The following is a 24,634-nucleotide window of genomic DNA, read 5'->3' as shown; positions in this document are numbered from 1 at the left end:
CTGTTCTTACAGTTGATGAGTGTTGTTTGTTGAAGTTTCCCCGGGCTCAGTGAAGGTGAATGGCCGTCCCTACAGATTATTCTTGGAAATCAGGACTTTTTCTATCAATGCCTGTGTGTGAGAGGAGGGGACACCCCTGCGTGTCAAGGCTGTGTTTGTAAAACATATTTGCCCGTGGTTTCATCCACTGCATTTTCTGGGCTAACACCACACGCTGAGCCATAAACCAGGGATCTGGGCTTGGTTCCCGTAACACGCTTGGCTAAACCATGGATTGTGATTTAGGCTGGTTGGTGACTCATTGGGTGGTACAGCCACAGCCACAGTGGCAACACCAGAAAAGACTGAAGAAGAAAAAAAGCGGCTGAATAGGCAGAGAAAACTCAGAGGGCATTTTGGGGCTGGCAAGCTGAAGTCCCCCATTAGATTCTTGAAGAAATCAATAATAGTGTATTTTATATTCACTTTGGGAGGTTCAATAAACGGGAGAGTGTCCTGCACAGCCAGGAGGGGTTGCAGTTGTGTGTGGAGGAACATTCAGAGCTTGTGTCCTGTGCCAGTAGAGATGGGCACACAGTGCTGTGTGTTGCACCTGGCTGTGTTCTCCCGTGATGCATAGCAGCTTCTGTTTTGGGGATCCCCTGATCGATGGCAGGGGAGACGCGTGTTCCCCAGCCCAGCGCAAGGGTAATGTTGGTGTGCCGTGGTTCCGTATTTTCAGGCACGGCACTGACCAGGTAGCTAAGGCCCAGTGGGGCAGGGAGATAGACTTGTTCAGGATGCATGCAAAGCAACACTCAGCTGGAGGGAGAAGAAATTTGTGCTGCTCAGATTACGTTTTGAAAATGGTAAAAACACTTCTGTTCCTAATATTTAACTTTGTTGAATCTGGAGGCTGTGTTGTTGAATGCTGCCGCTTTCCACCACACACTCTGCACACACCAGGGGTGCCCAAAGGCGATGGGTGCTACAGGCTGGTTCTCCATCCTTCCTCCGTGGAATTTCAGAAGGGAGAAAGCAGGAAGAGGAAGGCTACACGGAGTCAGGCGTCGTGCTCACTTGGGTATGCATGACTCAGGCTGCAATTTTGGGGTCGAGACGTGGATTTAAGCATGGATTTACTCAGCTGAAAAAGATGACTCTGATCGGAAAACATGCTGAAATGGTTAGGGACAGGGTGCAAACAAAGATTGCAATCACCGGTGCCTGCTCTAGCTTGAGTCTTCATGCAGACAGGTCTGGGCCGGGAGGTGCCGAGATATTGAACGCTGGAGTTGCATGAGTGCTGTTTAGAGCTGTTGCAAGCTTGGTGTTGTGGCTGCCAACCCGTGACATCCTGGCTTAGCGCCATACAAACGCAGTCACCATTTCACTTGTTGCCACACACCATGGAGCTGAGTTTGCCCATCTGGTGAGAACCTCTCTCGGAGGCCATGGGCACAAGGATAAAACAACAGGTCTTCTCTGTGGCCTCCCCCACGCTTCGGATCCTCCCTCGTGGTTTTTAGAAGATTTTATTTTATTTTATTATTTTATTTTCTATCCTGCCTTTATTATTTTTATAAATAACTCAAGGTGGCGAACATACCTAATACTCCTTCCTCCCCCTCTTTTCCCCACAACAGCAACCCTGTGAGGTGGGCTGGGCTGAGAGAGAGAGCGACTGGCCCAAGGCCTCCCAGCCGGCTTTCATGCCTCAGGCGGGACTAGAACTCTCCGTCTCCTGGTTTCTAGCCCGGTGCCTTGACCGCTAGACCAAACCGGCTAAAGATGGCTAAAGGCAGATTTATTTTATCAGGCCTTTGACCCTAGCTGGCATCTGTCTGGCGGGATGGTTGATTTACTACGACTCTTGTTTCTGTTTTGATTTATTCCTCATCACTGCTTTCACGAGGTTAGCCTATAGTAACCCACCCTGAGTCTTTGGAGTTGGGCAGGTTCTAAAATTTTTTTTTTTTTTTAAAAAAGGCAAATAGATGCCATTTTGAAACGGCAATGCCCCTGCCAGGAATTTGCCTTCCGTGCATCGGCCTGGTTAAGCTTCCGCTGGGCTGCCATGGACGTGGGTGCCTGTGCTTCAGTTCTCCCTTTGATGTGTTTTAGGTGATCACTTGAAAGTCTGCCCTCAAGGCTACACCTGCTGTTCCCAAGCCATGGAGGAGAAGTATTGGCAGCAGAGCAGACAGGATTTCAGCCGTGCTGTTGTCGAGCTGAGCAACAATCTGCAAGGAATCTTCGGTTCGCGATACAAGAAGTTTGATGGTGAGTCTGTGCCCTGGGCAACTTCTGGAAAGACATTCCCGTGTTGGAGGTTGGTTCAGACAGGGCTACTTGTGGGTCAACATAGTCTTTCTCTCGTTCTCTTCCCCCGTGACTCTTCGCCTGCTGGGTGACTCATGAGTTGCGGTACTGAAGTTAGAATAACACTTGCTTGGCAAATGGACTCAGTAGACATACAGGTGGTCCTCAACTTACGACCACAACTGGGACTGGAACTTTGGTCGCTAAGCAAAGCAGTTGGTAAGTGAGGCATCATGTGACCATGCTTGATTTTACAGCCTGTTTTGCTGCGGTCGTTAAGTGAATCACGTGGTTGTTAAGTGAATCTGGCTTCCCCCATTGGTCTTGCTTGCTGGCCGGGAAGATCGCAGATGGTGATCGCGCGACCCTGGGATGCTGCAACCATCGTACGTACATGCTGGGTGCCAAACACCTGAATTTTGATCAGGTAATTGCGGGGACACTGCGATGTTTGAAGGATGAGGACTGGTCATAAGTCATTTTTTCAGCACTGTCATAACTTTGAGCGGTCGGTAAATGAATGGTTGTACGTTGAGGACCACCTGTATGTGCTGATGGAGTCTCTTTGAGGTGCCCACGTGGGGAAGGCAACCATTTTTCCAATTTGGTTCCTAGGTACCTACATAAAATCTGGAACCTGAGTGTTACTGTGCTGCTTCCATAAATTGTGACTCTCTCAAGTCTAGCCTGATGGTTCTAGGGTGCTGTAGTTCACTGCTGCTGTGATCCAAGCTCCATCTTCTTCCAGCGAAAATATATGCAGGTCGTCCTCGGCTTACAACCATTTGTTTAGCAACTGCTTGAAGTTACAATGGTGCTGAAAAGAGTGACTAACGACAGGTCCTTGCATTTACGACTGTCGCAGCGTCCCTGCAGTCACATGATCAAAATTCAGGCGCTTGGCAACTGGCATGTATTTACCACAGTTGCAGCATCTCAGGGCAGGTGATCGCCATTTGCAACCTTCTCAGCCAGCTTCCAACAAGCAGAGTCAGTGGGGGAAGCAGGATTTACTTAACAACCAAGTGATTTGCTTAACAACTGTGGCAAAAAAGGTTGTAAAGTTGGGCGTGACTCACTTAACCTCCTTGCTTAGCGACGGAAGTTCCAGTCCCAATTGTGGTTGTGAGTCGCGGACTAACTTACAGAACCCGGTGGGTTGTTGTGAGGATTGGAAACCAAGGGGCAGGTGGGCATGAAGTGGGTTTATTCTCCTCTTTGTTGGGAAATGTTGGTGCACACCCGTTGCATTCCTGGCATGGCTTTAGCTTCAGCGATGTTTCAGCTGGAGGAAAGGGCAGCCAATGACTTCCTTTCTTACATTGCTTTACAAGGAGACCTTAAAACAACACTGTACCAAAAAGGTCAGAAATGGCAGAATCTTTCTTCAGCGTGTGGTTTTTCCAGTGCTCCAAGGTGTATGTTTCAGCTTTTGTGGCTTCTCTGCTGTTGTTCTTCCTACGGTTGTGACAAGGTACAGGGGGTCTGGGAAGGGACAGGGCGAAACCACTTGAAATCTGACACTGCGAGGCAAGCAAAGGAGGAACAAGAGAAGATGGGCATTTCTTTCACGGTTCTGATTTAGGGGCAGGTCGTCATGGAGAAAACCTATCTGTGTGGTCGCTAGGAGTCAACGTCGTCATCAGTTTGATTGAGGCAGCAGGGTGGGACCCCTGACAGCCCAAAGGCCAGATGGCCCCCAGGAAATGCCCCAGGAGGCAGAGTGTAGTGCTGAGCAGAGCCCCCCTCCACCCAGCCCTCTTCTCTGCGCAGAGAGAGATGAGGCGGTGGGGGCGAGCTGAGGGCCAGACGTTCCCCATCCCTGCAGGATGGAAAAAGGTGGCTTGCAAAGAAGAGAGATGGGAGTCCGTTCTGGGCACCCAAGGCTGTAGGGAGGCATCAGGGTTCGAATGTAAGAGCCGTTTACTGGCCCTTGGGCAGGCATCCACGTAGGAGTAACCATGGAATGTTGTCCTCGCTCTGGCCTGCAGAAAAGCCAAACAAATTGACTTTTTTGCGGAGAGTTTTGCCAGGCAGACAGATGGCTCTCTTTTCTTGCCCACCCTCTAGAGCTTCTTTAATTACGATGCACACTCAGCTGGGCTGGCCTTCCGTCCTTCCTTTCTTCCTCTCTTTCTTTCCTCCTCTCTCTTTCCTGTGCCGATAAGTGCTAACAGATGGTTCCCAACACCAAATGGCCCTCGGAATTCCTAGGAAGGCTCAACTGTTGGCTTCTTGGATCTTCTGATCCTGGGGGAGAGGAAGAGGTGTCAGGAGACCCCTGGGAGGTCAGAGGGCTGTAGGATGAGTTGCTGAGAGGACAGCAGGGGCAGTTGGTGGCCCTGGAAGTGAGTTTCGCCCAGCCCTTGAGCATTCCAGCAAATGTTTAGGGCAGTATTGCTCAACCGTGGCAACTTGAAGATGTGTGGACTTCAACTCCCAGAATTCTGGGAGTTGGAGTCCACACATTTTCAAGCGGCCAAGGTTGAGAAACACTGGATTAAGGGAATAATTAAATATATTTTATCTTTGAGAGGGGGGAAAGATGTTTAGGAGGTTTATATGAACTTTTTTTTTCTTTATTTTAATATAAGGGGGAGGGGTAACTGTACTTAGTGATTTTTATTATGTGTTAAAGTGGAATGACTTACAGAAATAATGTGGTGTTTTGGTTTAAGACAGAGTAAGACATTGATTACGGAAATTTTGTATATCCTTGCTGTTCAAAGTCTGAAGCCGCATCTTTCCATAAATTAAAAAAAATCTCGTGTTTCTGCACTTTTTTAGTTTTTTTCCCTGTCTTTGTAGTTTTTTGTTTTTTTGTAGTTTTTATTCTTTTCTTGAAACCTAATAAAATTTACTCAAAAAGAGAGAGAGAGAGAGAGAGAGAGAAACACTGGCTTAGGGGAAGAGCTGACCAGGATGAGTTGAACAAAACTTTAGAAAAAGAAGGCCGCACCAGTGCCTTAACAGTTGTGCAGTCAAACTGCTGGATTCACATCTCCACTCCCTGGATGGCTTCAGGACCGTCCCTGTCTCTCAGCCCCATCCGTGTCTCCCAGAATGGTTTCAGCTGAGTTGCTTGGCCAAAAGACCAAAGACCCCATTTTGAACTCTGAGGAGGGGGAAGACTTAACAGGAAGAGCCCATCTGTTCCGATGTACCAGTCCAGTGGCTTGTCAGACCTTGTTCCTGATTCTGGCAAGGACATGGTACATGCATCTCTGTTTCTGCAAGGGGTCTGCAAAAACCGCGGAGCTAGAATTCTGAACGGGCGCTGTCTTGTTTTCAGCGCTCTCCCTGCCGAGCGGCTTCCTATTACACTTTTCTGTAAGGAGGTGCTGGTATGCCGGATAACCTGTGCTAGTATAAGAGGACGTGGAAACTAGTTCAGGTGAATATAGCACAGTCACCGGAGTCCCCCTTGATCTGGATCCAGGCAGTTGCAGGGAGGGAAATCGAAGTCCCCCCAAACAGGGTTTTATTTGCAATTTCTTTTCCCTGTGTGTGGCTGAGGCAAAAATTAATAAGCATGCCAGATCCAAGCACATTATTATTTAAGGGTCTGTGCATTGTAATCCTTGGTAGATGGGGCCACTTGGAGAGTTTAAACACAGCAAAAGGTGCATTATCTGCCTGAAACCCAGCATTCCCTCCCTTCCCCCCGCCACAACATTATTCCCCTGGCCTCGTCCGTGTCGGTCAGCGCAATTTCATTCTAAGCCAAATTGAGCAACAGCTCCCAGGCTATAAATAGTTCGGGGCCTTTAGAAGACCACCTTCCAGCTGCTGCGACACCCGCCCCCCCCTCCCTTGTGGGAAAGCCCTCCCCAGTGAGAATGTCAAGGCTCTGATTTGCCAGCCCCGCCACTGTAAAACACACACTTTTACAATGCTGTAAAACAAGAAAGTAATCTCTGAACGCACAACTTGTGTTTGAGAACAAGCCCAGCTCCCAAGACAAACAAAAGGTGTTAATTCATTTTTGCCCTTCAAGCTGTCGAGATAGCAACTTGCCACCCACCAGTCTTTCCTCCTCCTCCCTCCAAGGTTGGAGGGGTTATTCCTGGGCCACATCGAGGCCCATTAATCAGCATGGGCCTGCCTTCTTCAAGGGGGAAAATTAATACCTAACTAGAACAACCTTCATAGCAAATTCTCACCTGGGTTAGCAAATACTTATCTCCTGCCACTTGCCTCCTTGGTGAGCTGCTCTTTGCTGGACTGGGGTGTTTGGCTTACTGAACTCAAAGCTGCTGTCCTCTTGGGACTGTGGCTTGTTCATCAAGTCATGGTTAAGTAGGCCACGTGGTGTATAAACCCAGGCGCTACCTCTGTGTTGAATTGAAGAAATGCATTTCACGTCTTCTTTCCAGAACAGTCTGGCTCGGTTGGGTGGTGGCTATCCTTGCCACCCACCAAAACCACCACAAAGTTCTGGCACCATTTGGCACCTCTGTGGCTCGTCCATAACGAACGAGACGGTCAGAAGCAGCCCTCCGTAACCTCGAGGGATATCGACTTAGGTTTTTCTTATGGCTCTGCTTTGAGCAAGAGTTCAAATGAACCGGATGGGTTCCGCACGGTTCTCTAGGATGATTTTGCCTGGTCATTCCTGCGGTCTAGGAATTCTGGGGACAGAAGTCCACACATTGGAGGGTGCCTGTCTTTCCCCTGGTGTCCTTGAGAATCCCCTGTCTTTCCCCTGGCGTCCTTGAGAAATTTTGGATTCCTCCCGTAATCTGTGAGAACAATAGGGAGATCACTGTGCCCTCAAGCCATGTGGAGTACCCCTGTGGCGTTGGTCCTCAAGCCCCTGCTTTTTTGCCCTACCTTTTTTCTAATTGTTTTTGCCATCCAGGAGATGGAGGACACAGCCCAAATGGACTCTGTCCTTGAATAAATATGGACCGGGGATGCTGGGGGGGTGTCCTTAAAGGCAAAATAACTGCATTTTTAGCTTTTAGCTTTTGTTTCCTGAAAGAAGCCTCCCCAAATCTCAGTTTTGCTGCAGAAATGTGGTGGCATAGGTGGGGGGCGCAGGATGCTCAGCCGTGCTCTGACAAATCTGTAAATCCAGGGCCTTCCCAACTGACCAGCAGTTTATTTGCAATAAAGAGAATTCCCGACCAGCAAAAACTGGCAATGAACTGGAACCTCAGGGCCTGGCCTTTAAATTCAGGACAATTATTTTCAGAGCCAACATGATCCTGAGGATATTTTTTTCTCTTCAGGTAAGCTTCCAAAGAGGAAACCGATCAGGCCTCTTGATTCAAAGGTCAGGAAGGCAAGGGATGGTGGGGAGAGGAAGTGGGCTTTCAGGAGGATGAAGTGAATTAGAAGTTAATGCATCCCACCATCCTCAGGTTTGTAATAGAGACGCGGGCAGAAGAACGCAGGAGGAAACTGCAGACAGGAAATGCCAGTCTTGGGAACGGGCAGATGAGTTTGTGCTAATACAGGGCGAGGGATGTGTTATGGAGGGTTGCAGGGGGCACCTTGTGGACAAAAGCCTTGTCTTGAGGGTCTGCTTCGCTCCTGCTCCTGTGGAGGGTCTTGTTTCTGCGGCCCAGTCCATCTCGAGAGCCCGTGGCTGCGTTCAAAAGGAGCATTCTTGTGGATATATTTTAAAAGCTGCGTTTCAACCCCCCCATCTTCCTCCCCTCTCCCCAAAATGTCCTGAGTCAGACTTTGTTTGTCCTGGAGCCCTTTGAAGACTTTAAAAATTTGAATTCCAACCTACTCCAGACTGTCTTTAACAAGGTTTAAATTCAGACGGGGCCAACGGCTTTCTCCCCGGCGCCTCTCTTTTTTTGCTCCAGTTTCTAACCACTTTTGATTCGAAACACTGGCTCTTTTGAGGGTTCCCACACAGAGGCCTGTGTGATTAAAACTCATTTGCTGAACCCCAGTCTCGAGAAGATACCCCGTCCTCTGGACAAAACCACCAACTTTTTCGCCCTTGCAAGGGAAGGGGTGGGCTGGCCGTGTGAATTCCTGCCTTTGGGAATTCCAACACTGTGAACCACCATTCATTCTTTGCCTTATTCCTCCCCTCTCCCTAATTTGGAGTGATGTTAAATCATAAAATAATTACATGCAGGATGGGTGGGAGGAGGTGATCTTGCAAAGAACCTCTTTGGGACAATGCCAGCTGTTTTATGTTACAGACATCTGTCCCCCATTAGTTGTTTCTTAGGTTATTACACTGCGGTATTAAATATTTCTTGTTGAGCTTTCTTCACATCTCTGAGGACCTCTTCCTGAACACAATCCTTACAGTGCATTCTGGCCGCAGAGCTAGGGCTGCTGTGGGTCCCCCACCCTTTCATCTCTTGGGTCACGTTTTCCAGGCCTAGTTTGGAATATTCCCACAACCAACTCTTGCATTGCTTTGAATCTGTCTGCCTGCTGTCGGTTGATTTTTCCCGTGGGTCCTCCAAGTCTATAGCTTCCCAACCTGCCCATCTCTGTGATAGGTGGGGTCACAATTCGCATCCTTGCTGAACACCTGGAAGATGACGGAAGTTCCAAAGTTGGACATGTCTGTGTTAAGACTTGGAGGCTGTGTGGATGCAAACCTTTTTCTGGATTTGCACGATATACCCCAGACCATATGACCTGGGGTCACACAGCCCCAAAAGGTAACCAAGTTTAAAATGAAGCCAACTTTACCTATGGTGTGAACGCTGATTTGGTGATGAACACACCCTCTAGGTATCCAGGTTTTTTTCTCTGCTTTGATGCTTATTTTGGGGTAAATCGACTTGGACCAAGCTTATCTCTAGACCTGACATAGGAATATATGTAATAAATAATAATAAAATGGGTTTATTGGGATGGCTTTTTCTGTATCTCATTTCAGAAAACAATTCAAAATACTCCTTCTTGGTTAATGCTTCAATCTTTTGCTTATTATCCTATTTCTAGTCCAAGAATAGAGTGTCTTCTGCATTTTGTAGGCAACGTTCCTGCCGCAGCATCTGCAGGAGGGTCGAAAAGTCCTCCTGTGGTCAAAGCCCCTCTCCCCTTATTAGATTTGCCAGATGTGCAGTGCACGTAACAGTGGGACAGGGCTTCAGTCATACAGTCGTGGCACCACCTTGACTTGTCAACCCATGCCACGGACACTGCTTATTCCTGCCAAACTTGGTGGAACTTACTCCAGAGTGGTATCTTAGACGTTGACCCATGCCTTGCAGTAAGTATCTTCTTTCTCTTCCTCCAGAATTTTTCAGAGAGCTCCTGGAGAACGCCGAGAAATCCTTGAATGACATGTTTGTACGAACTTACGGCCTCCTGTACATGCAGAACTCCGAGATGTTTAAGGACCTCTTTGTGGAGCTGAAGCGATACTACGCGGGCGGCAGGGTCAACCTGGAGGAGATGCTCAATGACTTCTGGGCCCGGCTTCTTGAGCGCATGTTCCGCCTGGTCAACCCCCAGTACCACTTTTCGGACGAGTACCTGGAGTGCGTCAGCAAGTACACCGAGCAGCTGAAACCATTTGGGGACGTCCCACGAAAGCTGAAGCTGCAGGTGACTCGGGCTTTTGTGGCAGCTCGCACTTTCGCCCAAGGCCTGGCCGTGGCGAGGGATGTCGTGGCTAAAGTGTCTGCGGTGAGTGGGTGCTCTTGCTTTGGCCTAGGGGTGGGCAACTTGCGGACCTCCTTTGAGGTGTGAGGTCACCTTTCCGTATGGGGTGCTCTGGATGATGCTGTCATTGCCCAAATTGCAAAATAAATTGTTTTGATCTGAGGGCGCTGCGGGGGGAGTCAGAGAAGTCAAGATTGCAGCTGCAACGCATGAGAAAAATAGGTGTGCAGTTGCTGTTGCTATCTTGTAGGAAACTGGGAAAAAGAAGGAATAAGACAATATCAGAAAATGTGTGCGAGAGAGGAGGAGGAAGATCCATCTGTTGGGCATGTTGGTCCCTCCCAAGGCTGGCCCCACCTACCAAAAACTGTCTTCATGGAGGACCCCATGGAAAGGTTGAGGCCAGGAGAGGAAGTTTGCCTGCTCTGAACAAGGCAGTGCGTTGACTTGGCTTTAATAGCCAAGTTTCATATTTTCAACTTACCGAAGCAGAGCCTCTGTTTTCCTCCTGTTAAATTTGTGAGGAAAGAGAAACATGGTGAAGCCCGGGGTGGGTTTCCGCTCTCATGTCTTCTCTGAGCCAGGTTCCTGCAGATCTTCCGCTGCCGTTCAGGAACACTCTTGCCTTTAAATTCAGCCTAATGGGTTGCAAGAGGCAGATTAGCGCAGACAAAGGCATTTCAGTCCTGGCAAAGTCCAGGCTGCAAATTGGGGGGACTGTTTTGCTGTCAGTTCCCACCCACCTCCCCGCAATCTGCCCACAGGAATTTATAGATAAATTTTTGTGCCCTTTTGGAATTTTTGGACTATGAGAACTTTCCCTTCAACATATTCTCTCATTTCCCCTTGGAAATGGTAAGTGTTGGGGCGGAGAATCGGAACATTATTGAACGCCTGACAGGCATTAAAATCAACAGGTTTAAATTGCTGGCCAACACAGATATTTCCTGCCCAAACCTTGGGGGCATTTTATTATATATATTTAGAGAGAAAAAGGGGGAAAATATGTAAGCCAGACCCTGCAGTGACTCATGGAAGAGAGAAACCTGATATTTTGCAATTCATAGACTACAGAAATTTCTCTGTAATGAAGAACATATGGCTAAATGTCATTCAAATTACGGTTGAGCCAGAAAAGGAAAGAGGGGGGAGATTTGGCGTGAATAGATTCTGGCAGCCGCATGAGTCCACACTCCATTCAGTGATTAATCGGCGATTCTTCTGAAGGGGGTCAGAAGTGTTCACTAATAGGGCAGGTGCACGTAATGACACAGTCACAGCGTCAAATGTGATGGGCTACCTGATGCTGTAATGTCCTGATCACAGCATGACCTCAGAGGTCAACTGCCTAATGGAAAGGGCCCCCAGAACGTTGGCCAGTTCAATTGACTTCCACATTATGAAGTTGCCAAATCTGGTTGGCTAACTGCATCCAAGTTATTCTGTGATCCCTGATTGGCTGGGATCACCTAGATAATTAAATGAGAAAGAAAGGGCTGCAGAAACAAAAGCTGCGTGGATGTTTGGCCCCATCGGCTGCCGGAGGTTAAGTCTTGTAATCCCTGCCTCTGTACAAAGCAAAGCTCTGTGGGAAAGCATTTTTGCAGAAACACGCTCTGTGCTTCAAATTGCGGAACTCATCTTTGCTCTTGAACATCAGGCGTTTGACTCATGCGGAATTGTACAGCCAGAGACAGGTTCGAAGAGATTTTTTAACCCCCCAGCCAATGGGAAAGCTTGGCGTGTGCGGCAGACCTGAGGGTTCTTTTTTTTTAAAAGCAATGCACTCTTTTGGATTTTGCTACTGTTGGGCCTTGCCGGTTAGAAGCATTATAAGGAAGCATCCTATCGCCTGTACCCAGAAACGGTGGGGAAAGCAGGCCCATGGACACACACACACAATTTGGGGCTGTTTCACCAGGGGTTGGTGTGCAGCGCATTTACCAAAAGGCAGACTGTCCTTCCCTCCTTTTTGTTCTGGGCAGGTGGGCATCTTGGCAAGCAAACCAGGGCTTCTGTTCTAAACAGTGCCCGAAAGCTGGTCTGCAGGAGCCCATATTACGCCTGATGTTGGTACTTCCTGCATGCAGCATTTTCACTCCCCTCCCTTTTCTTAATTAAAAGAACCTTGAAATCAAACGTGGCAAGGAATTTGCTGGGTGCCAAAGAAGGGAGCTCCAGAAACAAGTATCGAGAGCTTGGATGCAGGCGCTCTGTCTTTAAAGCTTGGCATCAGACAAACCAGCCATCAATAGACACATAAACCACATTTATACGCTATTCAAAAGAGACAATAAAAAAACCTAAGAAGGAATCAAAAAAGGCTAGAACGCATCCCATCCTGCAGCCAACACTCAGCTAAGCAGGGATCAGCACCAGACAGACAATCAGGCAGAAAACAATACCTCAATCAAGGAACCACCCAGGAGAAACCCCCACCCCCACCAACACTGGCAGGGCAAGCTGCTGTATATGAACAGGCAGAAGACCCCACCCTCCCTCACACTGATGAAGTTCCCAAGTTGGGTAATGAAACGTCCGCAAGCAAGCAACCAAGCTCAGGGAGCATCAAGGAGTCCACCTTGTTCACAGCATTCACACACAGCTCCTGGAGAAGGTTAGAGAAGGCCCTTTTTTCTCTGAATCTCCACGCAAGATCAGTCTGAAAAGCTCTTAGCATTTACACGGAGTGCCTGTTTGCAGGTGGAGGGCTCAGGCCATGGCCGGGGCCCTCCATGGTTGACTACACTCTGGTGACCAAGCTTGGCTGCTTGGGGCACACGTTCCATCTTCCCCTTTTGCGTGCCTTCACAACACCCAGAGCTGCATGTTTCATGCTTTGGAACCAGAAAAAGAATTCTGTCATTGGGGATCCTCCCCCATGCTGCCCCCTCAAGTTTGCATTCCCCCCCCCTCTTGCTTTGATTGTTGTCCAGCTTGTGCCACCTTTTGTTCTTTGTTTTATTATGGTTCTGTGTGGTAAAAAAAAAAAAATCCTCATCCTCCTCATCTTGGAGAAATTAATGGAATGCAATTCTCAGATTTCTCACTCTGCTCTCTACAATCTTGAGAGGGAGAAACTGCAGCTCTTGGTGCCAACTGCCTGCACACCGCACACATGCATTCAAAATAACTCGTGAACGCATTGTTGGCATCGATTTCTGTCTTTCTGCTGCACGGTCGGAATAATTATTTCTAGCGCCCTTAATGTGGACTAGTGAGTAGATTAATTGGTACCGCTTCGGCGGGAAGGTAACGGCGTTCCGTGAGTCATGCTGGCCACATGACCCGGAAGTGTCCTATGGACAACGCCGGCTCCAAGGCTTTGAAACGGAGATGAGCACCGCCCCCTAGAGTCGGACACGACTGGACTTTACGTCAAGGGAAACCTTTACCTTTACCTTTAATGTGGACTAGGATCTTAAAATAGGCCGCATCCATCTGCAATCCCATTCTGCAGGCCTGTGGCTAAAGAGGCTGTGTGATGCTGGCAACTTAGGCTGAAGTTGTGTGTTGACCGGTGTGTGTTCAAATGCCGATGTAAAATCATCTCTCCAGATTTCGAAGTCAGAATGGGAGGAGGCATCTCAGTTTAGGTTGTCAATAATGGGACTAAGAACCATGGTTAGCTTCCCAAGTGAGTAGAATTGTAGGGAAGTTCTAATTTCATCAGCCGGGAAGGGTCATCTGTCCTACTGGTGTCTCCTCCTTTTTCTTCTCCATCTTTTTTTTTAGGTTGTAATTAGAAGCGGGTAGAACTGGCACCCAAAGTGGGCAAAGGTGGTTTGGATACGGCATGGACACCTTCACCGTATCTCCAGGAGTCACTGACAGCTGTGGGAGGTGTCCCCGCCCGCCCTGGCTTCTAGTTGTGGCCCTGTATGTGGGGACTGTGTTACCCCCATTGCCTTGGGCAAGTTTATAAGTGATGGCCAACAATGATAACGATTCTGGTTCTTCTTCTCCCTTTTGCCTTCTTCTGAAAGGTCAACCCCACGCCCCAAGGGGTTCGCGCCCTGACCAAGATGATGTACTGCCCGTTCTGCCGAGGCTTGGTCGCCATCAAGCCGTGTTACAACTATTGCTTCAATGTCATGCGAGGCTGCTTAGCCAACCAAGGGGAGCTGGACACGGAGTGGAATAACTTCATAGGTGAGCAGGGCTGGGTGTGGTTTTTTTTTTTTTGAAAAAGATGGAACAAAAGCCCTCTTTTACGAGAGTACAAAGGTGGTCATTGAGACCGGAGACTTGTTGGGGCTTGATTTTGCCCACTGCTACAAAACTAGATTTCTCATACAGGGAGGGCTGTGTAGAGAAGAAGCAGAGAAGAAAGAGTAAGGGGTGTGTGTGGCGGGGGAAATGGACTGCTTCCTCCCCCCCCCCAAAAAAAGAGCCCCCGCCCCCCGAGAAGACATTGGTGAGTTACTTGTGGCCCTACAGAGTGAAGGACTTTTGGTAAGATCTAAATAATAACGTTGCGGGCAGTGATCAGTGACACTGTAAGAATCACTTGCGAGTTGGATGGCTATAGAATTCAAATGAAATCAATCAATCAATCAATCAATCAATCAATCAATCGGTCTGAAAAGGCGAGAGCAGTAATTTCTGAAGAAGGAGAAGGAGAAGAAGAGGAAGAAGGAGGTGTGTTTGTGTGTTTGCGACACTGATTGATTGATTGACTGATTGATTGATTGACTGATTTGCTGGTCCCATCATTGGCCAAGGCAGATAAACTTTCATTAGAGGTTGAGGTGAGGCATAATTAAGACAGTTAATTCTCAGTTGTTTAGGTTGGTGTTTCCCAAGCTGGTGCCCTCCAGCTGTGTGGGGACCAATTCCCAGAGTACCCCACTCTTTACTGTATTATGTAGTATCTTCATTGCATACTAAGTAAAACCACATGCCAGTTGATCGCTCTGGGTTAACGTAAGGGCGAGTTCTTTCCTTCTACCCTCTGCAGTCGAAATCTGGAAGTCCTTTCTGCTTTCTGCATCACTTAATGGGCACCTTGCTTGCATTTCTCACACTGAGTGCTGTGGGGTGAGTGGCGATTTACAAGACTGGGAACCTTCCTTGGAGGTGTCTCGTTCCCAGTGAATCTCCCACCCTCGGTATTGCGACTCCCCAAAGATCGGGAAGGCCACAGTGGCAGGAAAGGTGGTCTCAAAGCCGTGGTTGGGTTTTTCCTTTGAAGAGCTTGTGGGACGCTCCGCTTTAGGTCACAACATTGGCTGGTTTCTTCTTGGCGGTACTAGGTGAGGACGTGTGATTCCTTTTGGTAAATCTTGTCTGGGTATTTACATTTCTCTGACTGCTATGATTCCCAGTGTTCTTTGAGAGATTGAGTGACCTGCACACCACCTTTATTTCATAGCTACCCTGCTGCTCTCCTGTGGTGAGTAAAAGTTGCTTAGGGGTAACTAGGATACCGTTAGGTGTGAGCAATAAACTTAATGCCATTGTCGGGCTCTCTGAGTTGTGATTTCCAAGGACTGCTGGGGAATCCTGGGAGTTGAAGTCCACACATCTTAATGCTGCCAAGGTTGAGAAATCCTGCTCTAGGAGGCCAGCGTTTTGGATTGAGAGGGACAGGGCAGACGTTAGGTCAACATTCTCCCACATAGCCAGAATCTTGCCCCGCTGCCTTGCGAAAGGCTCCCTGGCGTGATGCCTTGCGACTGTTGAACGTGGACATCCTCCAGATTCAGGGAAAAGTGACCAAGCACATTAGCCAGAATGAATACAAGGTGCCTTGAATCCTCCAGGTTGCTTGACTCCCTCCTGTCCTTGATCTCTGGGGAAGGAATGTCTCCCCCCAGGGCACAAAACAGCCCCACTCTTTCTCGCCGCTGCCCCAGGCGCACGTGCCCTGGAGTGTCTGGCTCGCCTGCCTCTGTGGTTGTGTAACACGCCCGCGAAAGCATTGTTGTCCTGAACCCCAGCTGGCATTGTGAACGTCAGATGCCACCAGGGGGTGGGCGGAGGGGACACCCCGCTCAGCACCATTTTTGGCAGGGCGCCCCGTCCAGAAATGCTTCATTCTCTTTCTTCCGTTCTTGTTTTTGAGAAGGGAAGGGTGTTGTTCCTAATTGCTTCCCACCCCCTACCTCACCTCCTACTTCATTGTGTGACGCAAAAAAGTTCATTTATTCTCTGCCGCTGCTGAAGGGGTGGCAGCAGAATAAATTTCCAAGGAGACCCAGCAGATTTCCAGACTGCAGGCTTGCGTTCTTCAACAATGATGTGTGTGGTGCTAACGCATCAGCATCCAGAGGGCCCAGTCCACCCAGCGTGGCTAGGAATGTGTGCCCATCTGACTCGGTGGTTGAGATTTCACCAAGATTTTACACCTCAGAGTCCCCTTGTGACGTTGCAGGTTGAGCGTCGGTCTGTAGAGACTCCAAATTTCCACAGACCCATTGGATGATTTCAGGTCAGTCCCTTTCTAAGGCTGCCGAAAAACAAACTTGTGGGATTGTTGGGTGGGTAAAATTGAGGATTTCCAGATACCACTTTGAAAGTAGGGTAAGGTTTAAATGCAGCAGTCAAGCAGACAGTGTGTGTATGTCTTTATGTATTTCACTTTTATCTTTTGCGGAAGCATTTCCTTGACCACCAATTCAGGTTTATGAAACTATGGTCATACCAACTGAAGAGAATATTTGTAGCTCAGGGTTGAATGGTGGAGTCCTCGGTGCTCTCTGAGCCTTGTTGTTTTCTTGCAGACGTTTCATTGCCAGACTAGGCAACATCTTCAGTGCGAGGAGGGAGTGGGCCTTGCTCTCTGTTAACACTAGGATTAATACCAGATGAACAATCAAACAGTACATTATACTTTAATCAAGGAACTATTAACTCAGGCAATCAACCAAGCAGCAGACAACAGCCCAATCAAGGAACTCCCAAGGAGAGAGCAACACCTCCACCAACACAAGCTGGACAAGCCACTGCATATAAACTGACAGCAAGGCCCTCTCCCTCCTCGCACTGAAGATGTGGCGTAGTCTGGCAATGAAACGTCTGCAAGAAAACAGCAAGGCTCAGGGAGCACCAAGGACTCCACACTGTGGTCCTAAACCAGCAAGGTATGGACGACAAGTCTTTTCTGCTCCCCGGATTGGTAGAAATATTTCTTGATTTTTTTTTTTTAATTAACAATTTCAATAGGGAAAATCCTCCCGTTGAACTGGGTATCATGTCCATTAATAAAACAATGGAACCGTTTCTTCTCGGATCCTGTTCCATCACAGGGCGGTCTTTTCGTTCCTGCCTCTTCCTGGACCGCCGGGGTCCTTGCTTTGCCCCGGGGTGATGTGTGCTTGCGTGGACATGGCCGGCAGGGCTCCCGAATGGCTTCGTGATCTCTTGGTGCTTCGCTGGCAGGAGTGGAAGAACCTTCGTTCTTGGGGGTCTCCTGACTTCGTAGGATCCAGGTTTCCTCCCAGATCATGTGCTTTGAAGGAAACAATTCTCCTTGTCAAGGCACGGCCCCCTTCACGCGTGTAGCATGAAGACGCAGGCCCTGCTTGGTCCTCTGCGGAACCAGACGTCTGAATTGCATGAAGCAACGGAGAGCCTTTTAGCCGAAAGCGCGCCGATTCTTGACTTCTGCTTCTGCAAACAGGAAGGCCCGAAAGCCAGTTGTAGTAAACAGTGCAGGGAAGGCAGATGGTCTTGTTTATTTTAGATAATTTGTTCTGATTGCAACATTTCAGAGAAGGGTGCAATTTGAAGAGTCTGGAATCTCCTCTTCCTCCCCCTGGGGAGAGTTGGCGGGAAGAAACACGGAATTAAGGGAGAAAGAGGCTGGTCAGAGGTACCGGGATGGGGAAGCAGAAGGCGCTGTGGCCAGACTTCCAGCCTGGTTTCTGAAAGGTTGGGATGTCTGGATAACAAGCATCCCCTTTTCAGCAGCCCAAGCCAGAGGACCGTTGGAACATCTGGGAGTTGCAATTAATAAAGTGGGACTCGAAAGCTTGTAAGCTTAATGCCTGTTTTCCAGCTCTAAAGTGTGAGGTAATGGAGAAGGGCAGCAAATAAACCAGATACTTCCCATTTTTACAACATCAGTCAACATACTTTCGCCAATGTTTATGTCTGAATGAAAGGGCTGCCCAGGGCAGCGACCTGGGAGGAATTTGTATTTTGAGGTGGAGGCAATTGAGTGGCAGCCCCTGGACGGCCTTTGCAGGGCTCTGGATCAGGCCTGGGTGGGAAGAACCAGACGGGGGAGTCCTCCAGGAAGCCCCGGCTTGTTGGCCAGGCTGAGAAGTCCCACGTCCCAGAAGAAGACAGTTGCAAACCATTTGTCGTGTTGAGGAAACTGCAGGCGTGTGTTCATGCCGTTCTCAGGAATCCAGATTAAGTCAGGTGGTTTGGGGGGAGCAGGGGAAAACTGCTCTGGAATGATGAAGAAGAGAGGGGGATGGTTTGAAATTTCAAGTGGTTTTAGAATCCCCTTCCATAGCAAACTATTTTAACAGAATTGGTGGCCTATAATAACAGGCTTATTTATAAATAGGACATGCATTTGGTGGATGGTGCAAGAAGCTGCGAAGGATGGGTTGGGGGAGACAGCAGACAGCTTTGCTCTGGGCAAGTCCTGGGACCCTTCCAGAACTTCCGGAAGGCATAAATGTGCAGGCCAGAACAGATCATCCCATCTCCTGGTGTTCCAGGTATTTGAGACGAAAGCGGGAATTAATCAACCATGGCTGTTTATCTCTGTTTTTTGCTGCCTAGATTCAATGCTCATGTTGGCCGAGAGGTTGGAAGGCCCTTTCAACATCGAGTCTGTCATGGACCCCATCGATGTGAAGATTTCAGACGCCATCATGAACATGCAAGAAAACAGCTTGCAGGTGTCCCAAAAGGTTTGTTTGGGGTGCTCTGTGTAGGAAGGGAGGGGGAGCATGGAGCAAGAAGGGGAAGGGTTGACCTAGAAGAAAATTCCAGCGCTGGAAGAATTTCAGATGGCTTCATGGTTTGTCTCCTGTGAGATGTTTTGTGAGAAAGTCCTCGTCCTCACACAAGCTACTTTGACCTGAATGCAATCCTGAACATGCATTTTTCCTTATAAGCTCCCCATAGAATCTTGGTTATTAACAGGGAGCTGCTCCAGAACAGAGATAGTTTGCCAACTAATGGGGCCATGAAGTGTGAATGTTGAATTTTAAAACTTGGCTAGTCACCACAGATGACCAAGAATTCCATGTAGGCAAGGAAGTGGGATTTCTCCAGCACTCTACCACCTGTGGTCCTGGCTGAGGGATTAGGGCAGACTTTCTCAACCTTTCAGTCCTGGAGGAACCCCGTGAAATATTTTTCAGGCCTTGGGAAAGAAACCCCTTCACATTTAGGCTCAAATAGAGGCCAGACGTTACAAAACTGTTGTGTTTGTTTCATGAGTAGGCCTGTATATATGCATTAACGGTGTTCTTAAACTAGAAATGAAGGATGAAACTTGCCTCTTCCATGTGAAGTTGTTATCCAAATTTGAAATAATTTTTTAAATAAATCGGGATCTCCCAGGGAACCCCTGGTGACCTCTCGCGGACCCTGAGGGTGCTGCGCAACCCTGGTTGAGAAACCCTGGATTAGGGACTTGAAGTCCAGCACCTCTGAAGATGGTTTAGGATGGGGGAGACTGACCTCCAGCCTGCTGGTACAGTTGCTTCATGAAGGGTGGGTGGGGAGAACCAGTCCGCACAGAAAGTTCTCCAAACGAGTGATGCTCTCATCTGCCTTCACTGGCCCAGGTTTTTCAAGGATGTGGACAGCCCAAGATGCTGGCACAAAGCCGAACATCTCGCTCAGCATCGGATAGTAGCTTCAGTGCCCGCTTTAGGCCTTACAACCCGGAGGAACGCCCAACCACAGCCGCAGGCACGAGTTTAGATCGACTGGTGAGTGCAGAGACCTGGATACTGGCCAGTGTGGATCGGAAAGGGTTACGATAGCACAGCCAAACCCAACGTTCAAGTTCTCGGGGAGAATGAAACGCCACGTGTTCTGCTTTGAGCTCGCAAACAAGAACAGGTGTCAAGAAATTAACTCTGAGTTGCTGGGAATGCCCAGCATTCACGGGTGCCAGGTGGGAAGATGAAATCTGTGGAGTCTCAAGGCAGTAGCTGTTATATAGCAGCCCCCCTCCCCCCATTATGAAGATTATGAAGTCGATTGATCTTGATCTTGCTGTATTTCAGATGTGCCAAGAATTCTCAACAGTAGCCATGTCGGCTGGGCAATTTTAAAAGTTGATGCCCATCTGCCTGGAGGATACCCCAATAGGGGAAAGTCGATTGATGAGATCAGTGTTTCCCAACCTTGGCAACTTGAAGAGGTGAGGACTTCAACTGCCAGAAATCCCCAGCCAGCCATGTCCACACCTCTTCGAATTGCCAAGGTTGGGAAGCCCTGCTCTAGAGAATGAGAACCAGTCAAGCCAGCTGAGACTGGCCAATAAGATAAAGCAACTGCTGACAACTAAAAGGGAGGTAGGATAGCATAAGGAGCAGCTCGGAGCTTGATTTTCTCTCGCTGAACCAACAGGTGACAGATGTGAAGGAGAAACTGAAGCAAGCAAGGAAGTTTTGGTCTTCCCTTCCCAGCAACATCTGCAGCAATGAGAAGATGGCTGCTGGCAACCTGCATGAAGAAGAATGCTGGAACGGAAACAGCAAGAGCAGGTGGGGGCGTTACGGCTGATGCTCGGCCTCCGGCGCGGCTCCCTTAATGCTCTGTGTGAAGCCAGAAGGGTTTCAAAGCGTGGCTTCTTGAATGAGCCACCCTAGTGGAGTTCATGCCCAATGCTTGGGGTTTTGGTGGGGGAGTGTGGCGTGTTGTTGCGCCTAGACATCATGGTTGTCTGCCATGTTTCCTGGCTTAGTACTCCTTGGGAACCAGGTTGCTGTGGTCAGTGAGCCATGATTGAAAGTGATGGCTTAGTTCTCTGTTTACTCATCGGTCATGCATCCTGATAAACCGTGGCTTGTTTTATGGAGAAATCTCAGCTGTCTGACTTACGTACATGCTGTAAATGATGTTTGTAAACCAGAATGTCTGGGGATGCATGGGACTTAAACCTAACAAAGCACCGTTACGACTGAGTGTGATGGGCAAGCCCGGCCAGGGTGCATCTTCCTTTCAGAGGACCCCGATACCCTGTTTTGGTGGGCTCATTGGGTGGGGAGGTTTCTCAGCCTGTTTGTGAGCACGGACAAAGTAGCTTGACCAAGGAACAGTTAATCTCAGCTTCTAGTGATGGAGCAGGCAAAGGTGACGTAAGACGTTAACAAGCCCAGATTGATGGGAAGGACATAGATTTCTGTAGGGGCTGAGTTGCACTTTGCCCCCCTCCAGACCTTGATTTCTCTGTGATGCATCGAAGGATAAAGCTGCTCCTTTTTCCACATTTCAGCAAGGTAGAAGGCAATTCAGAAGTTGGGCGTGCAGAACTACATGAAATTCCTCTGCTTGTTCACCACTGCCAAGAGGTCCTCTTAAATTCTGTGCTTGGTCTGAAGCAGCGTCTTTTCTCTCCCCAGGTACATCTTCGCTGTGATGCCGAACGGCTTAGCCAACCAGGCGAACAATCCCGAAGTGGAAGTCGACACTTCGAAGCCGGATATGGTGATCCGTCGGCAGATCATGTCCCTCCGAGTGATGATCAGCAAGCTGAAGAACGCCTATAATGGCAACGACGTTGACTTCATTGATATCAGTAAGGGGAACGTGGCTTTCTAAAGGGAGCAGTGTGAAGGCTCAAAGAGGTTGGGGGCTCCGTGAGATGGTTTTCTGCAAAACTGGCCTCTGACCATAAGATCAGAGAAATGGAGAGGGGGTCGTTTGCCCCTCCCTCCCTCCCTCCACAGAGTCCCCACCCTTCCGATTAGCGACAAGGCGCAGTACAGATTTTCCCTGCACCCAGCTTCCCCACTTTGATTTGCTACCCTTTCTGGGGAAAAAAATAATTAATTTAAACCATAAAATAATTTAAATTAATTTAATATAAAGAAAGGGAGAATCTGGCAGTGCAGCAGTCTGCAGCACTTCTTTATTTCCAAGGATGCTCGGGGGCCCCAAAGGAACCCATCCGTTTTCTTGGAAAATAGAAATGACGAATGGCAAGGACCGGTATGTGCCCATGCCAGGGAGCGTATGGTGAGCCACATGCCCACAACTTGACGGGTCTCCCTGAGATCGGTTCAGCTTCCCACCTCTCCTTTCCCCTTGACCAGCAGGAAGTTTTTTGGATTTTGTGCAAGAATTATTTACAGGTAGTCCTCACTTAACAACCACAATGGGGACCGGAATTTTGGTTGCTAAGCAAAGTGGTCATTAAGGGAATCTGACTTGATTTTATGACCTTTTGTGGTGGTTGTTGAGTGAATCACTGCAGACGTTAAGCGAGCCACGTAATTGTTAAGCGAAGCATGTGCTTCTCCATTGAGCTTGCTTGCCAGAAGCTGGCCAGGAAGGTCAAAAATGGCGATCATGGGACGCTGTGACGGTCATAAATGCCAAGTGCCCCAAATCTTGATCACATGACTGCAGGGACACTGCAGCAGGTGTGTGAGGACCAGTTGTAAGTTTTTTTGGCATTGTCATAAGTCCGAACCATCACTAAACAAATGGTTGTTAAGCGAGGACTACCTGTACTCATTTATTATTAATTTAAATTTGTTATGGCTCCCCACCTCAGCAGACTCTGGGTGGCTTACAACCCCCCCCCCTTTTTTTTTTAATCCACGTGTCCGATTCTTGGAGACTGCCTGGACAAATTGCAGCAGTTTTCTTGGCAAGGCTTTTCAGAAGTGGTTTGCCATTGCCTGCTTCCTAGGGCTGAGAGAAAGTGACTGGCCCACGGTCACCCAGCTGGTTTTGTGCCCAAGGTGGGACTAAAACTCACTGTCTCCTGGTTTCTAGCCTGGCGCCTTAAGCACTACACCAAACTGGCTCTCACGAAACCCTTAAAAACTGTTAAAAACATAAAACGACATGACGACAGCAAGAAAGCGCAACGGGGCCCCCACAGACACATCAACCCGTTCCTGGTCACACTTTGAATTGCTGAGTCTGGAGGCCTGCTGTTGAGCCGCCAATTCCAGAGTAGCCAACGACCCTCAGCAGCCCTGGAGTTGCTCGCTTCTAAAGCCTGGAAGCATTTGAAGGGGGAAGGTGTTTTTTCGGGGGGGGGGGGACGACTGTCCAGTAACCCCACAGTAGAGAGTAGCCTTCCAGAAATGCCCCCTGCCTGGCCTCAGGAGCAGAACCCCTGTGCTCTCGCTTTGCTTGCTACGGTGGTCTGAATTCACCCAGCGGAAGGAGAGAGAGGTCAGCCAGCCGGAGTGGAAATCGCAGAAAAGGCTTTCCGGTGAATCTCACAAGTGGATCATCTGTGCATTTCTGTGCATTTTTTTCCCCCAGGCGACGAAGGCAGTGGAGAAGGCAGTGGGAGTGGGTGCGAATTGCAGCACTGTTCTCCTGAATTGGCGCTCAACGGGACCGACGTCACGCAGAATGTCAACCAAGTGGACAAAAAAATGACTGACTCCGCCACTAGTCTGGGCTCATCAGGAGCAGCGATCCTTTTAAGCATCTTTTTGTTCCTAATGGGGCAAAGACAATGGAGATAACTGTGCATCCTCCTCGTTCTTCTTCTTTTTTTTTAAACAGTTGGAGAGGGGAAAATGACTTTTAAAAAAAAAAAGTGCTAAGAGGGACCGGATTTCACGTTTATACCATCGAAAGACTTTTGGGGAGGTGCGGAAGGTTCCTTTGTAAGTTAATGGAAAACAGTGTACAGTTTTTTTTAAAAAAACCTCTTGTGGCCACTGGTTTTAATTTTTTTTTTCCTGCCCCCTTTCATTTTTTGGGAAGGGAAAAAAAAAACAACAGAACCGTTTGGACCAGTTAATCTGATCTGTTGACTGAGAAACTACAATAAGTGTGGTTAAGCAAGTGTACATACAGGCCTGCCGTTAGCGCTGCTTTGTGTTGTTTTTAAAATCAAGCTTTCTTTTCTTTCCCCCCTTCTCTTTTTCTTTAATTTTATTTTAGCCTTTTTTAAAACAAACAAACAAATGGTTCTAGCTTGGCATGTCTCAAGGATTATTTCTTTCCTGAAATACGATATTTATCTGTACAGAAGTGAAAGGATTTTAAAAAATTTATCGTATTTCAGAGGCAAAGAAGTTGCTAAAAAGCAACAAAAATCACACATGTTCATCCGGATCCCACGTGTGTCTCTTGGACAGATGCTTCTCTAGAAGAGGACAGGTGGGGATTCTTGAGAAGGGCATGTGGGGAGTTGGTTTAATGTGCTTTATTTCCTTTTACAGGGAGCATATGACTCGCTCTTCTTCCCAAAGGACATGGTCAATCTGCATTTGGAGTTGGGGGGGGTGCAGGGGTGTCCTCATGGGGCACAAAGTCAAGATGGCAGACCCAGCATGTAGAAGAAGGTGGGGATTTGATCACGTTATTGTGGTTGCCATTTTGCGGATGTCCATTAATGGATTGGTAGCACAGAGTTCGTGGCCCGTGAACTGATAAAGGAACTTTAGATAAAACTGGAAGACCGTTGGTTGAGCTATAACAATAAACCAATCCCACAGTCACAATCTTTCCAGAAGTAGCCACTTACTTATTAAAATGCCATGTTGCTAAACGCAGAATTTAGGCTGAATCTTTGCTGTTATTTTCTCCCCACAACCAATCAGAATGACATAAAACC

General features: G+C 48.3%; 2 protein-coding genes across 2 annotated transcripts in view; one reads left to right on the top strand and one right to left on the bottom strand.

The window, feature by feature from the left end:
* The window catches only part of GPC4 (glypican 4), a 43,456-nt gene extending 19,592 nt beyond the window's left edge, over positions 1 to 23,864 (top strand). Inside the window, exons 2-9 of the mRNA XM_063313376.1 lie at positions 2,104 to 2,262; positions 9,530 to 9,921; positions 13,884 to 14,049; positions 18,640 to 18,770; positions 19,656 to 19,802; positions 20,449 to 20,585; positions 21,444 to 21,619; positions 23,326 to 23,864. Of these exons, the coding sequence (XP_063169446.1) occupies positions 2,154 to 2,262; positions 9,530 to 9,921; positions 13,884 to 14,049; positions 18,640 to 18,770; positions 19,656 to 19,802; positions 20,449 to 20,585; positions 21,444 to 21,619; positions 23,326 to 23,534 (1,467 nt within the window). The 5' untranslated portion in view covers positions 2,104 to 2,153 and the 3' untranslated portion in view covers positions 23,535 to 23,864. The remainder of the gene's footprint in view (positions 1 to 2,103; positions 2,263 to 9,529; positions 9,922 to 13,883; positions 14,050 to 18,639; positions 18,771 to 19,655; positions 19,803 to 20,448; positions 20,586 to 21,443; positions 21,620 to 23,325) is intronic.
* STK26 (serine/threonine kinase 26) overlaps positions 1 to 24,634 on the bottom strand; it is a 393,767-nt gene that overhangs the window by 76,797 nt on the left and 292,336 nt on the right. The gene's annotated exons all lie outside the window — the stretch shown is intronic.

This window comes from Candoia aspera, chromosome 12 (assembly GCF_035149785.1).
Source record: "Candoia aspera isolate rCanAsp1 chromosome 12, rCanAsp1.hap2, whole genome shotgun sequence".
Lineage (NCBI taxonomy): Eukaryota > Metazoa > Chordata > Lepidosauria > Squamata > Boidae > Candoia > Candoia aspera.
The sequence above is the reverse complement of the archived record's forward strand: the minus strand, read 5'-3'. Positions and strand labels throughout refer to the sequence as shown.